Source organism: Musa acuminata, chromosome BXJ2-8 (assembly GCF_036884655.1).
Source record: "Musa acuminata AAA Group cultivar baxijiao chromosome BXJ2-8, Cavendish_Baxijiao_AAA, whole genome shotgun sequence".
In the NCBI taxonomy this organism is placed as follows: Eukaryota; Viridiplantae; Streptophyta; class Magnoliopsida; order Zingiberales; family Musaceae; genus Musa; species Musa acuminata.
The window spans coordinates 54,389,808-54,405,671 of NC_088345.1; the positions used below are offsets into that span (position 1 = coordinate 54,389,808).

Consider the following 15,864-nt stretch of genomic DNA (forward strand, 5'->3'; position numbering starts at 1 on the left):
AATTTTTAATAAACCTTAAAATGACTTGTCAGGGCCTAAATGATAATTTTTAAGCCTTTAAAATGGAAATTTTGTATTGATTTTAACCCTTCATCTTTTTTTAAACTTTACCAATCTAAAGTGAATTTATGATCATTTAAGTCAAAAACCATCTGAATATCATATAAGGGGATTTTTTTTTAAAAAAAAGTCAATTTTGAAGTCTTTAGAAAAAATTGAAAGAAAAAAAAAAATCTGAATCACACTCTTTTTAAATAGGGTTGCATGGTTTTAGAGACTTTTTTTTTCAAAAAAATTTACTTTTAAAAAACATTGCAAATACTAACAAAGACCTAAATCACCATCTTTTTTCTATTTTTAAACCTTAAGATAGATTTTTTTTTTTTTTTTACTTATTTTAGTCATGTAAAGATTAAATTTATGTTTTTGTATTTTTTTCTGATTTAAGGTGAATTTACAACCACTTATGATCGAAAAATCACTTGTATTAAGAAAAAAAAATTTTGAAGACTTGAATTACTACACTATATTCGAATATAGTTAGACTATTTCTTTTGTTTCATTCATAAATAATGTAATTCACCTTCCATTTCTGTAAATACTACTTTTGAATTATTTCAATGACGAAAATTCAGGATTCTACGCTTGGGGAACTATAATCCAAAATAGAAACAAATTTCCAAATGAATTAAGCACATATTGTGAATTGAAATTTCACTGATTACGAGGGATGACAAAATCTAAGCAATTCCTGACGTGTCACAGAATTTAAGATTCTAATTTATGGATCAGAAGCATCAGGTAATGATATATAGTTTATTTGCATCAGGAACAATTTGAGGATATCCAAAGAGCCACACTTACTAAAATCGTTACAAGAATCTACTCTACTAATAAGAAGAAAAGGCCTCTCTCCCTACTTGAATGAGAACTTGAATTGCATTAGGTGCTTGTAAACCTGCCCGGGACTATAAATCTGGCTAGGGAAGTTGGGGTGGTTCACTGAGTCAGGGAAGCCTTGTGTCTCCAAGCACAGACCGTCATGGATCTTGTAGTAATGCCCATTCTTCCCCCTCTCGTGCTTCAGGAAGTTACCCGTGTAGAACTGCACCCCGGGCTGGTTAGCCCAAAGCTCGAGCACTCTCCCGGAGCCGCGACCGTCCTCCACGACGGCAACCTTCCTCACACCCTGCACGTCCGCGGGCGAGCTGAGAACATAGTTGATGTCGTACCCACCGGGGACGCGGCCGATCTTGCTCCCGATCTTCGCCGGGTCGCGGAAGTCGAAGGGAGTCCCAGAGACGGACCTGATCTCGCCGGTAGGGATGAGCTGGTCGTTAACGGGGGTGATATGGGAGGCGAAGATTTTGATCCTGTCCTCGAGGATGGAGCCGCTCTCGTGACCGCCGAGGTTCCAGTAGGTGTGCTGCGCTAGGTTTATGGGTGTGGGCTTGGTCAGCGGCACCGCATGCATGATGACACTCAAAACGAAGTCGTCGTCGATTTTGTAGGTAACGTAGACATCGAGATCACCAGGGAAGCCTGTTTGATGATGCAGAGCAGGCAAAAAGATTGTTAACTGCAGTGCAGTCATTATTACTAGCATTTATTTAGTACATTGTTTTATCTTAATCTTCATATATATTAGATATTTTTTTTCTATTTTTCTCCTCCAGTTTAAGAGGTATCATTCTATTGACAATCGTCTTTCATCAGTTTAAGCTTTCTCACACTTGTAGTAGAATGAAGAATGCAAACAATAGCATTCTTACTCATGTAGAACCCTAGCAGAAGTTATGTCGATATGCATCATCATGTTCATCTTTTTCTTCACAAAATAAGATAGTCAGAAACACTAGAATTAGCAAAGAAACTACAAGATGGGTAGAAAGAAGTAGGTCACATCTTGTAGTGCATAAAATGGAAGCTTAATGTAATTAAAAGGAGGAGGAGGGAATTATACCTTGCTCTCCATCGAAGCTGCGATAGTACAAGGTGATGTAAGGATATTCTCCATCAACCTTATCTTTCACAGTCCAAATCACCCGACCGAATCCTCTAGGCCCACCTAATGCAGAATAATAATAATGTATCATAACATAATAATAATAATAATAATAATAATGTATCATGAATCAAAGGAGACATACCGTGGAGAGTGTTGTTTCCGTCGTTGGGCAAGAGATGATACGTCGTCCCATTGAGAGTGAACCGTGCATTTGCAATCCTGTTGGCAACTCGTCCCACCAATGCTCCAAAATTGGTGGTGTCGTTCTGCACGAACAAATGCAATGTATTGCGGAGCTATTCAATTAATCATAATCTTCAGTACGAAATCTCCAAGTCAAAAATTAACTTATTTCTCGAAACCAATTTTTAAGATTACATTTGCGTGATGTACGTCTGCGGATTGACATGCTACTATGACAAAGACTGCTATTGACATGCTATTGTCCTTTACAATAAACTTAATCTTAAAAGAAAAACAATATTTATTAGAAATATTAGTAAAGAATTGAAGACTTAAAACTGACAATATTACCTAATCATAGGTTGAAGCGTCCCATTAAATAAATATTGTTGTTGAGTTTTGATGTAATCAACTAATGGAAATTAACTAAAATAAAAGTCGAAACTCTTTTGAGTTTTTGAAAGATATATACTACTAATTGATATAAACTTATGAAGAGGATGATGAATGAAATCAACCCAAATGTCGAGAAAAATACTTTGCTGCTATTTCCAACAAAAAAACCCTAAAAGGACAACAACCTAATCTGGACATCAAAATGATCAACTTGTCGAATCTGTACACATGTTAGAAAGGAAGGAACTCATTGCTATGTTTCGCAAGAACAAGGAAGAGATGCATCCGTAAGGGATCACGATTTCTTACAGTATAAGGGCGGATTCCATCATATCCGAGAGCTATGTCAGCCAACTTCCCTGTCACGTAGAAGCAAAACATGGTAACCGACGTGCATTATTGCTACAGAAGAACACAACAGTAATATCTGAAATCCTCAACCTTTGGAGTCAGGGAGAACGACCGAGGTAATCGTCGCACCCCAGTTGGTGACTTTGACGGAGAACTCCCCTCTCCTGAGCTCATAAATCCCGACCCTGTTCCTCGGCGCTCCAGCAGAAACGCCTGCGGTGGCCAGAAGCAGAAGAGAGAGGAAGAAAAAGAGCACCGAGATCCTCGCCATGGCTGGTCTTGGCGGAAAGAAGAGAGATGAGGAAGAGGAGGGAGAGAGGTGACAGTATTTTTTTCGTCGATCAGATATGGTATTTAACGTGCTGCGGCGACAATAGAAGAGACAGATTTGGCTTGTTTGGATAGGATGGAATTCTACCGAATCTTTCCTTGATTCATGGCGGCAGGTTTGTTCTTATCCAAGTGGTGGTATATTGGATATAATTTAGGATTCTTTGGGATAGTATTGATATGCAAATGGGAGAGGTTCTTCTTCTTCATGCATTGCATTTTATGAGGAGATAAATAGAGGAAGTAACAACATTCCAAAACAAAAAGAATTAATTTCCCTAGTCTATACAAATATCCCTGGATCAACCATCGAAAAAGTATATAGTTAATAACATCCTTAATGAAAATATCGCCAATATTCACCATTAAGGATTTTTTTTTTCAAAACAAAAAAAAAAAACTAGATTTCCTAAAAGAGTACATAATATTTTTGTGCTATAGTATTTTTCCGTTGAAAACACTATAGTCCTATAATATTTTCAAAATATATATTTTCTTAAATGTTCTCTATTAAACATTCAAATAATTTTATCTTTTCTATATAAGCTAGAGTGTTTTTTTTTTATAACAATATGGTTAGAGTGCTTATACCATATTTTCAAAAGCACCGTAGCTCTATTATAAAACACTATAATAGAGGGAAATGGACTTTAAAAAAAATTAGAAAATACTTTTGAACTTTTTTTATGCATTCATATAAAAATTAGTTGAAAAATACTTATGATTCCTACCTATACTAGGTGTATGAATCAAACCTAAAAATGCTCAGTTATAGTTTTTTTTTTTACTAATTTATAAATTTTTTAATAATATCAAGAAAAAACTATAATGCAGTAGAAAATCACTATAACTGGGGTAGGAAAAGAGATGAAAAAGGATAGGTGTTTGGTGACCAGATAGATCAAAGGTATATTCAAATTTAGGTAAAGAAGGACATGATTAGGAAAATATGGAAAGGAAGTATCTTTTAAAAAAAAAAAAAAAAAACCTAAACAGAGGAGATTTTTTTTTTGAGAAATCATCCAACAATATTTGAATTTTAGTAAGAACATTAATGATTTTTCCTCTACAAGCATGTGCGGAAAATTTAATATTTTATAAAACTATCCATATTTTAAAAATTTCAAATATATTATATCTATAATAAAAATATTCAATATATATAATATATTTAATTATAATTTTATATTTTAAATCATTCCATTTCAACACATGTCGATATGTCCGAGTGGTTAAGGAGACAGACTTGAAATCTGTTGGGCTTCGCCCGCGCAGGTTCGAACCCTGCTGTCGACGAACTAAAATTTTTAATGGCATTTTTTAATTTTTGAATTTTCTCTTTTAACCGTTACCTTCCCGACTCGAACCACTCTTTTTCTCCCTCTTTATTCCGTAGCACCATTGCAGTCATTCTGCGCCAGCCCCCGCTCTGTCTCTGGTCGGCGCCATGGACGCGGGAGAGGCCGCCACCTTGCCGGCTTCGGTGGAGAGCCTGGTGGTGGTGCACAACGTGGCGAAGCGCCACAACGTGGGGACGATGGTTCGCAGCGCCACCGCTTTCGGCGTGTCGGAGATCGTCCTCGTCGGCCGCCGCGACTTCAACGCCTTCGGCAGCCACGGATCCACCTCCCACCTCCGCTTTCGCCACTTCCACTCCCTCTCCCAAGCGCGCCACTACCTCAAGGCACTCTCTCATAAACCCTCCTCCCAATCTAGGGTTTCCATTTCGCGTTAATCTGGTCCTCTTCATCCACTTCTCATCCTACTTTTAGGAGGAGAGGAACTGTGACGTATGCGGGGTAGAGATCACCGATGGGGCGCTCTCCATCGCGGATCACCCTTTCAGGAAGAGCACAGCTTTTCTCCTCGGCAACGAGGTCTGCTCCGCTTGCATTGAAGTTTTTGCTCCTTATTCTTTTTCTTATGATTATGAACATTTTTTTGGAATTTCTTCTTATCGTGATGAAGGGAACGGGGCTCTCCGCGAAGGAGTGTGAGATATGTGACTTCTTTGTTTACATTCCCCAATACGGATGTGGAACTGCATCACTTAATGTCACAGTTGCGGCTTCTATTGTACTGCACCACTTCGGAGGTAATTTTTATTTCCTTCTGCTATCCAGAAGCCATTTCTTTTCTCTATATTGATCTCATTTTTTTAATTCAAGAACTGATGTCTGTTGCTTTAGATAAGTGCGTTATATAATTGATGTACTGTTATATGGTGTATTTTTATGCAACAATTAGAAATTTACTATTAAGTAAATTTAATAGCTAAATACAAATGTCACAAGCTTTAACCTCCTAATTTAATAGCTATGAAGGATGTCCACTTTCTAGTGTACTCGAGAGTTGTTGAAGTTATCGAGAAACTAGTTGCAAGTATGTATGCTAAAATGTGATTTGACTAGAACTTGAAACTGCTGTACAAGGTCTGTCCCACGTTTGTCCATGCAGAAAATTGGCAGCTTGTCTGTTTGTTTATTCATTCAAAATGTGAAGCTTTAATTGTAAGGAGAAGTGCCTGGACCTTCCATCTTCTCTCCACTTTGCTTTCCTAGATGACATTTAAGATGAAGGTCTTTGTGCATACACTGGATTTTGGAATTGCAATTCTACTTTATATCTCTAGGTTTTCTATGATAACTTCAAAACTTTTTTGGATGCACATTGATGTTTGCTTTTATTAGATTAAACCTAGAAGCAACCACTATAGATTATTTGAGAACTTTTTTTTTATTCATCTTGATGATCAAATAGGTCCATGGCGTCTATTCATAGATATTTGTAACCATATCTTTCTGCTCTCTGCCATTCAAATTATTATTTACTCTGCTATGAATACAAAGCATAGTAGTTGTTGAGCATCTAATTGTTATGAGAATTTGTATGTTGATGTGATTTTGATTTAACGCCTTTAGCAACCAAACCATTGCATTCAGTGTTTTCGAAAGGTGCTCAGATGAGGTGAGGCGAGGCGAGACACGAGCAGCTAGTAACATGACGGGGCGAGACGTTTCAATAAAGTGCCACTCGGCGCGCGCTAGAGCTTAGGTGCTGGGCAACTTGAGTGTGCGCCCAAGCCAAATTGGTCGTGGCTCAGCCTAGGTTCGAGTCTAGGTGACTAAGTTGGTTTAACCGAACCAACTAATGCCACTCACCCCCCAACCCAGTGAAAGCAACAAGCGAAACCCTATGCTTCATCCGCTGCCATTGGCAACTTCATCCACCGCCATTTGCAGCTTCGTCTGCTACCATTTTCCACCTTCCCCCACCTTCCTCCACAGCCTTGCGCCGGTTACTTCTCCATCTCCTCTCTTTCTTATTTTATAGGTAATAGCCTTTTACACTGTTAAGAAGAACGTACCTTTTCGTTACTCATACAAGTTGAGCACTAGAAGTGTAGTGATAAATGATGTTACATCAAAATGTCAAGGTTTTATTCCAAAAGTCAAGAAAATAAAAGGGATCTACCATGCTGTCTTTTATCTGTCTTTTTAGAACTTCAATTAGGAATTTTAACCTCAGTCACTTGATGGTTTGAAGAAAAGGGAACATTTGAACAGCCATGCAGCTTACTTGGCTGGTATAAAAAGACAACCAGATCCAGTATGGTCTCCATGTTTATTAATCTTCATAAAAGAAAATAAGAAAAATGAGGCAGTGGATATATCCTTCCTGTCCTAGTGGTATGGTTAAAATAAACTTCCTCCTCTGAGGAGAACTCCAAGACTTATTTGCCTAGTTGGTCTAGGGAGAAAAAGTAAATCAATTTGGCTTTCTCATGGTCTTTGGTTTGTATGTACCAATGGTTAATGAGTCATGGACTATTACTTATATATAGTAATTAGTCAAGTAATAGAATGGATTCTTTTGTTCCTAAAGAACTTATAACGTTCATTGCTCAAATATTGTAAGGTGATTTCATGACATGCAAGGAAATTATATGTTAAAGGCATCAAAGAAACTATTGACACCAAAAGATGCTAAATTAAGCAATGATCCTGATAAGGATTATATTATAATTTTGTTTGAAGATTAATCTCTAGGGATGGAACCCTATGGAATTGTAAACAACTTACATTTTTAAAACATATGATACTAGATAACTGTAAAATTCTCTTTACACTATAATGGATGTTTCAAAATATGTTGTCTTCAGGTAGAAACCATAATATGGAATATTTAATGATTTTGGAATACAGAAGTTGTGGTAAAATTTTGGAAGCTAAATTTGATTTTTACGATGCCATTCAATATAGATCTCTACCTATAGGCCTCCAGAAAATTCTATGAGAAAGAATAATATGAGATATTATCACTACTAGTTGGACTAGTTTTATTTTCCTCAATAGAGTTTGATGGCAGAGAATTGATCCATGATGCCAACCTTTACTAATGCATTTAATATATTTAGGAGGTTTAATGCCTATATGGGAAAGCTTCTGGTGGACTGGAAACAGATCTACATGTAGACCTCTAGAGTTGCAAATATATAATTTCCTTGCTCTTATGTTACAGATGCACACCTTGGATCTTTGTATGTGAGCAAATATCTTTCAGTTTTGTGCATGCAAATATGAAGATTTACCATGAATACAAGCAACGGTCCTATACTCAAGATTTTTTGCTAATTTTTGCAGCATTTACACAGTTTTTTTTCTTTATGCTGTTTATGGTTTTTTATTGGGTGATAGATTGATTTTTTCATTGTATTATATGTGAAATTAATTTACTTTGCATTTTGCAGCTTTGGTGCTTTAACTTTTTCTCTTAGAATTCTTGTTTTCCTTCTCCCATTTGTTCTGTTGAACTGGTTTCTTTATGATATCTGCTCAATTGAACTCACTTTACAGTGCACTGCTCTAATAGAGTAACCAATTCAGTAAAAGGGCTGCACTTACAAAGTTGACAATCAAACAAACATCTCATGGCTAGTTGATTGTTGGCAATGATGTGTATCAATGGCAACTAAACATCTGTCAAGGAAAGCTATCCTAGAACTAAAAGATTTCAGAGATCTGTTGTTTAAGGTTAGAGGAATACTTCTCTATATGAAGTAGAGGACAGGTTGTAGTGGTATGCTAAGAGCTAGGGAATTTATATTCTCTTGATCTTTACAAATTCTTGAGTTGTTATCAATCTGTTTCTGGGAAAAATGTCAGTGATATGCCCTGGAATTCATTGCCAAACTTTGCACACTCAACGTGCGTTATGACACTCTTGCCTTTGCGTCTTTAGCATCTTGTTTGATGACTAACATTTTTTTTTTGATGGGTTTTAAGATCAGTGAATTCTGCAATTTTAAATAATTTGAACTCTATGATACTTGGTCATGCTGCAATGTAGTGTTGTTCATTCCTTTTCTGTTTCCGCTCTCTTACACTCTCGTCTCCTTTCTATGGGATCCTTCCAGTTTGGGCAGGTTTTCCTGAAAGAAGTAGAGAGGGCAACAAGTTCACCGTAGCTGAGAAACCCGTCAAGCAGATTAGGAGGAATTATTGTGCCAGTTCGGTTGAATCCATTGTGGAGGAGCGGAAGAGCAGACAGCAATCAGCTTCTATAGATATCTTTGAGGAGAACGGGAACAATGATTCCAAGTTGACAAACCTTTTGGAAGCCCTGTTTGATGATTGAGTGCAGTGTATGACCATCTGAGAGGAAAGATAGATGGTCATCTCGGGGAAGCTACATACATATACACTACTAGTAACCTAAACTTAGGTCAGGCAGCTTCTTTTATTTTTATTTTTATTTTTATTTTTGATGTGTTAGCTAGTTTGTTTGAGTAGGTTACAGTTTTATGACTTACACATTTATTAGTTGATTTTGAATTATACATGGCTTTGAATTCCCGTATATACCATGTTTAATGTGGTCGAAACCCTAAACATTCAACTGAATGAATGCTGAAACCGAGTTCCTCTTCATTTCTTTGAGAGTCTGCGTCAGAAATTAGTTGACTTGCATCCTTTAGAAGTGACGCTACACAACTATTCCTTTCACAACGTAATCTTGTTCTTAGCAACACTGATATTTGCTCTAAAGAACACATCTAAGATCTTTATATATTACCTACATCATTTCCATGTCTTATTTAAATGTCATTTACTTAATTACTTTACGTATCTTTCATGTGACTAACTGGCTCATCAACTTGATGTCCTTCAGCAGGAGCAGCAGCAGCAGCAGCAAGCAAATGTTGTCTCTCTTTTTTGCGTTGGAGTAGAACATATTTATTATATACACCACCACACACCTCATGGTCTGCACTTTCACTGATCTGTCGCCAATGGCAGTAAAAGGAGAAGTAATTATTCCATGTCTCAAACTGATGAAAGAATGCTTCTCTTTACGTTGTTTCTCACTCAAAATGCTTGCTAACAGGACAAGATCATGCATCCAACTAAGAACTAGGAACAAAGATTATTTTAGAACGGGAAAGCAGTAAGTAACCCATGAATCCAAGAGTACCTTCCCTATTGCCGTTCCATCTACATGTACATACAGTCAAAGCAACATCAATTTGAATCTTTTCGCTACTTGTTGTGTTTTTTTTTGCTGATAAGGACATGAATCAAACAGTCAAAGCAGTCAAGTCCTTGTTGATAATTAGAAATAGACCTCGGTCATTAGCTGTTACTTGTTTTCTCTGTTGTGAGTACTGAGACTGCTGTCCTCCTATCACTTGCCTTTCGGTGGCATGCGCCGCAAAAATGACTGACGACACAACCGATAACAACTCCCCTCCTTTCCCATATCTTATATACGAAGATGATGGGAGAGAACACTCACAGAAAGAGACTGAGAGAGAGAGAGAGAGAGAGAGAGATGGTTAGAAAGAACAGCTTGACTGACGAGAATTTGCAGTCGGGAAAGCCCCGTCCACCTCGAATGATATGCTTTGGGAACCGGGCTATTCTACTAGTCAAAACACTTGGAGAGAAGAAGGAAGAGAGAAGCTAAAGTCTGCTTTCAGAACCGTGCAGTTCTAGTCGTCTTTCTTAGGGTTACTGGGGACCCAAAGCCACCTGAAACTGTACAGTTCATAGCCTCAGAGATTAATCATGTACAATTCACCTACTTCCACTAAACCCAACTCATTGCAAACACAACAAACACTCGTAGGCGACTAACTCTGAGACTATATGACAATGAGGTCCCCCTTGATCTTACCCAGAGCCTCTTCTTCCATCTCCGACGCCGTCACGGTCACCGTAACGCTTCCATCGTTGCATGCGATCGTGGCGTTGAGGACCTCCGCCTTGTGGTCCTCGAAAACTTGCAGAACTTTCATGACCATGCCGGGCCGTGCCGCGAAGCTTATCGCGAAGAACGCGGTATTGGCCGACGTGGACACCTCCACCGTCGAGCTCCGTTGGCTGTGCAGCGTGGCCGGTCCGCTCGATGCTTCCCTCGCCGCCTTCTGCGCCTCGAGCGCTCCGATGACTTCTTCGAGGCCTTTGATGTACGCTATTGCTTCGTCGACGATCCTCGTCCTCGTCGCCTGCACAACTTGTTGGATCTGCTTTAGCAGGTGTTACGTCGAGAGAATCCATGAACTCCTCACACAAAGAGTGCTGACCTTGGGGAAAAGATTTGGAACCATCGACTGCAGCATGGTGTAGAACTCGGTCATCTTCTCCCTCCGGCTCCGCTCCATGTGGATCACATCCTTCTTGCTGATCCTCGACGACGTCGACGCCTTCCCTTGACCAGTAGAGCCGGCCTCCGGCATCTCATCGGTCGAAGGGCAAGCACTGCATGCAGTCGTCTTTATGGAGATCACGAGCTTCTTCTCCGGCCGTAGCTGCCTCGACCCTCTTATAACTCCACGATCGATCTATTCAGTTGCAGCAGTGGTTGGAGGAGGTTAATATGGAAAGGAAGGGGCAAGTATATGACATGTTATGGTCCTTCTCGGTTGGAGAAGGGTGATGATGAAGGGGTCAGAGTTTGCGTTACCTGATGAGGAAACCTGGTCAGATCTCCATCGACATGTCTGCCAAAGAAGGCCAGGGGATTGTGCTGGGACTGGAAGATCCCATCATTAGCCTGCTTCGATTCTTCATGCAATGATTGTTTCCTTATCATCCTAAGACTGTGAGGAGCTAGGAGAAGCACATGCTTATAAGTGGGTGTGACCTTGTTCTTGCATATGTCGACGATCAAGTGGTTGGGATCTCACAATGGCTGGATTTGATGACCTTAACTCGCAAGCAAGTTTTTGTATGAAATGATATGAATCTTCTTCTTCCATTTCCTGATGACGTTCCGATTGCAATGTAAACGATGTGGTTCGTATCCTTGAAGATTGAACAAAGAGCTTGATCGACCATCCTTATTATACCATTTTAATCGTTAGTCCACTATGATTCATAGGTAACTTGATGTTTACGATCCTTATCTTCATGTTGTAACTATCATGTGATGCATTAAGGATTGGATTGGTGTCTTTTTTATCCTCTTCTTTATGAAACACTAGTCTGCTTGAATATTACAGTTGGGAATATGTTCAAACCCGACCCGAAGCTGTGTATTAAGAAGACATATGTACCTATGTATACATAATGCCTCTATAATATTCTTTCGACGACCGTACGATCAAATTCCAAGATGATACATATTAGTCAAATTCAGTAGTGCAGCCACAAGAATATTAATACAAAATAATTAATCATGGAGATGTTTATACACCGTGAGAGTACAACACGAAGGCTTTATATAAAAATTATGCATGTTAGTTTGAACGGAAACAATTGAATGATATAAAAATTAAGAATGAAAGATCTTTTGTATTATAAGGATTTATAGTGGAAGAAGTTAAATTGAAAAATAATTGAGTTTATTTGACAATGACTCGATGACAATATTTTTCATCATGTCTCCGTTGAAAATTCTGCACACTCTCTTTATAAAAAGATAAAAAGGTCTTTACGAGAGAAAAAGTGTTGATAACAAGGCTTTCTTGATCAGAAAACTTGTGAACCTAAAATATAAAGAGGGCACTTATATTACTGAGCATTTGAATGAAACGCAAAGTATTACTAACCAGTTATTATTTATGAAAATGTCTTTTGATGGTGAGTTGCAAGTATTGACACTTCTTAGTTTATTGTCATAAAGTTGGGAGAAACTAGTGGTTTCCCTCAGCAATTCTGTGCTAGACTGTGTTGTCACTATGAGCCAAGTAACAAGCAGTTTGTTGAATGAGGAGTTGAGGGGAAAAAATTCAATAATATCTCAGATTGATTCATAGGCACTTGTCTTAGAGAATATATGAAGGTTAAAATCTAAGGATAGAAGTAGTTTACACATGCCTAGTAGTAAGTCAGGATTAAGAAAAGATATTGTTTGATATAATTATAATGAGAAAGGACATTATAAGAATCAATACACGCAACTTAAGAAGAGCAAAAAGAAAATAAATTGAGCTTATGGAGTTAAAAGAGAATACTATAGCTATAGTGTATGATGATTTTGTCTACTTCTGATAATATTTTTTCTTATATATGTTAGGATCTTGAGTGGGTGATTGACATATGTGTTTCTTATCATGCTACACCACGGAGGGAGTTATTTGCTACTTATAGATCTAAAAATTATGGTATTGTCAAAATGGGCAATTATGGTATAACATACATTATCAGCATGGTTGATATTCATATAAAGACCAACCGTAGCTACAAGTTGGTGTTTAAGGATGTGAGGCATATGGTTGACTTGAGGTTAAATTTAATTACAATTCGAAGGCTAGTTGATGAAGATTTTGATAGTAAATTTCACAAAGGGCAATGAAAGCTCAATAAGAGTTCTCTTTTTGTAGCTAGTGGAAAGAAAATATAACACTTTGTATTGAAAAATCTAAGGGCGACATCACATGCGCAGCGAAAGAACATAAAACAAAAATCCTAAATTTTTCAAAAGGTATTCATTGTGGTACGAAGATTGGTGCATAAATACCCGCGAAACTAAAAACCATATGAGAGATAGTCGTATTACATAGGGAAATTATATATCCATGAATTCCTACGTATCTATGAGAGAGGATGAAGGGGATCAAGCGTCCTCCTCTCTAGCAATGATCCACACAACAGGGGCTATGCAGATGCTCCTCAAATCGCTGCCCAAATTTCCACACCTATTGGCTGAGAAGGAGAAGATGAGAGGAGAATAGGAGGTGATAACTAAGAAGCCTAGCCTATGACCCTTTAGTTCTCTCCTATTTATAGAGCCCCTCTATCAACTTAATCATAATGGATCCTGCCCTATTGAGCATTGGATCTCTATCTAATTACCCAAGCCTCTTAGATTATTGGATCTCTACCCAATAATCTCTTATTAACTCTTATTGGATCTCATCTATAGGATCTAATAATTCATGAGCTTAACGAATATCCAATAATATAGATGCTTTGGCGGATATCTTATATCTAAACCTCTACTCATTGTAACACCTACCATATGTGTGTGACCCTCTAAGCCCAATATCTAATTGGTCGTGAGTCATATATGTTAGAACTCCTTCTGGCTCAGTGAATTATTATCTCCGTAATAATTCTCTTGACTAATCGATTACGAACGTACTAGGCCATTATACTACAGTCCCTAGATGATACAAGAGAATCCAATCATTTGGACCTATTTGTCCTCAGTTATCGTGTACCTATAGTCCCTCGTCTACTTAATGTCCTAAAGACTATATATCGGACATAGTGTTGTCAGACTCATACGGTTTCTCCTCGAGTCTTGCTCTAATCGGATTCTCTTAGGAAACTCTTTCTCTCTCAATTTGAATGACCTTAGCCAAGGATTTGTCTAAGCAAGAACACATGAGATATTTCTCTCATGATACCAACAGTAGATGATCCTTTATCAATACTCAATAGCCCTCGTAAGGTTGGTTGTCACTCCCAATAATCAGCTATACTGGATTTGGAACTTCCAAACATATAAGTCTGATATTAAAGAGTAGAGTACTCATACAAAATATCCTTGGTGTCTCAACTCTAAGGACCAGGAACACCACTGAAACGACGGAATCGATGTTTGACAATGATGTATCATTAACCATTCGACATTCTATGAGTAGATCAATCAGTGAACTTATTCTCCAATGAGCACTTGCACTGTAGCTCTAGTGTTCCCACACGAGTAGTTTTGAGACCAACTGCCTCCATCATATGAACGGGTATGCAACACACCAGTATATTCGGTTATCTCGATGTTTTTCTCAAGTAACCTATGACTAGGATTATTTAGAGTTTGTGTATAGAGGTGAATCGATCTCATTATCGTGATCTCATCACGATCTGACTCTCATTATGCAGATCCATGAACATCATAATATATTTATATATTAAGCAATATAAAGTGAGAAAATATATCATAATAATAATAAAGAGTGCATGTCATGTCACATGTGTCATCACTCACATGATTGGCTTGTAGGACAACTATGACTAGTAGTGAGCAGTTGAATGCTACAAAGAAAGACTTCAGCATGAAATTGTCGTATAAGCAATTGGGACACATGAGCAAGAAGGGGCTGCAAGTTTTTTCCAAGAAAGAAGTTTTGCTAGACCTTAGAGGTATATGTTTGAACTATTGTATTAATTATTTGGCTAATAAATAACATAAAAGTTTCCTTTACTAGTTTTTCTTTGTCTAGAAAAATGTATGTCTTATACCGTGTATATACAGATGTGTTAGGAAATATTAAAGAGCATTACATACACAGTAAAAAAATAAAAACAAAAATCATTCCCAAAATAGATCTTATTAGATTTCCGGGTGACAACAGAGCGCGTAAAACTCGAATCGATAAAAAACATGTACATGGTTGAGACGTTTTCACCTAGAGGAGACTATATGTCCCATAAATCGCAGATCTTAGTTTGTGGATGAAGGAGCCCTTGCAAACTTTTCTCTAACGTTGATCCATTAAATACCGATAATATTTATCATTTATGTAATTCATTACAGGTTCTAGCAAAACTTAGGAGATTAATAATAAGCGAGATTTACCTCAAGATGAATAATTAAGTAAAAGTTACTATAGTAACTATCGGTGAGGTCACCCTATATCTTCCTAATAGAGTTACTAATGCATGTTACTTTGTTCCTTCTTTTATTGAAAGTATTATTTCCATTTCATATTTGATAGTTAATGCGTATAAATTAATTTTTTAAATAATAATTGTTCAATAATATTGGATGATAAAATAAGGAACATTACATAATAATTTATTTATGCTAGATATTACTCTACATATTATGAATGTAAATATGCCTAAGAGGAAATAAGATAAGGCAAACAATACATACTTGTGACATTATACGGAATGATTCAAAAGTTGTTAAAGGATAGATACCTAGATCCATTCGATTGTAAGTCATATGTAACTTAAATCTTACCTTCAAAAATTGACCAACTCTTTATTTAATAAAACTAGTGAAAGACACACTAAGTTATTGAAACTCATGTTTTTTTAATAAAACGTCTAAACCAAATGCTGACCATGATAATGGCCAATTAAAACTCAAAGAAAATTGCTTAACTAATTTGATTTATGCTAGAAATTCCGCTTTCAGAT

The 15,864-nt window shown here is 37.4% G+C and overlaps 2 protein-coding genes and 1 non-coding gene across 3 annotated transcripts; 2 read left to right on the forward strand and 1 right to left on the reverse strand.

Annotated features, from left to right (window-relative positions):
* Window positions 1-792: 792 nt before the first annotated feature.
* LOC135618344 (uncharacterized) lies at window positions 793-3,238 on the reverse strand. Its single transcript, XM_065119228.1, has 5 exons — window positions 3,029-3,238; window positions 2,897-2,946; window positions 2,151-2,274; window positions 1,964-2,068; window positions 793-1,542 (listed from the first exon to the last, which is right to left on the reverse strand). Exons 1-5 carry the CDS (start codon window positions 3,207-3,209, stop codon window positions 917-919), a joined length of 1,086 nt encoding a protein of 361 aa, XP_064975300.1. The 5' UTR covers window positions 3,210-3,238; the 3' UTR covers window positions 793-916.
* A 1,244-nt stretch (window positions 3,239-4,482) lies between these two features.
* On the forward strand, window positions 4,483-4,564 carry TRNAS-UGA (transfer RNA serine (anticodon UGA)). Its single transcript has one exon. It is a non-coding gene; the product is annotated as a tRNA-Ser (tRNA).
* An 81-nt stretch (window positions 4,565-4,645) lies between these two features.
* Window positions 4,646-9,127, forward strand: LOC103995519 (uncharacterized). The gene is made up of 4 exons (XM_009416116.3): window positions 4,646-4,952; window positions 5,041-5,145; window positions 5,237-5,363; window positions 8,685-9,127. The coding sequence occupies exons 1-4, from the start codon at window positions 4,716-4,718 to the stop codon at window positions 8,903-8,905; spliced, it is 690 nt and encodes a 229-aa protein (XP_009414391.2). The 5' UTR covers window positions 4,646-4,715; the 3' UTR covers window positions 8,906-9,127.
* The last annotated feature ends 6,737 nt before the right edge of the window (window positions 9,128-15,864 follow it).

Bases quoted from the DNA above. Each gene is read 5' to 3' on its own strand.
- LOC103995519 (XM_009416116.3), top strand. From the start codon at position 4,716: ATGGACGCGGGAGAGGCCGCCACCTTGCCGGCTTCGGTGGAGAGCCTG. The intron at 4,953-5,040 runs GCACTCTCTCAT...TCCTACTTTTAG, and splicing joins AAGCGCGCCACTACCTCAAG to GAGGAGAGGAACTGTGACGT. The intron at 5,364-8,684 runs GTAATTTTTATT...GGATCCTTCCAG, and splicing joins TGTACTGCACCACTTCGGAG to TTTGGGCAGGTTTTCCTGAA.
- LOC135618344 (XM_065119228.1), bottom strand. From the start codon at position 3,209: ATGGCGAGGATCTCGGTGCTCTTTTTCTTCCTCTCTCTTCTGCTTCTG. The intron at 2,275-2,896 runs GTAAGAAATCGT...TTGTTCGTGCAG, and splicing joins ATGGAATCCGCCCTTATACT to AACGACACCACCAATTTTGG. The intron at 2,069-2,150 runs GTATGTCTCCTT...ATTCTGCATTAG, and splicing joins CGGAAACAACACTCTCCACG to GTGGGCCTAGAGGATTCGGT.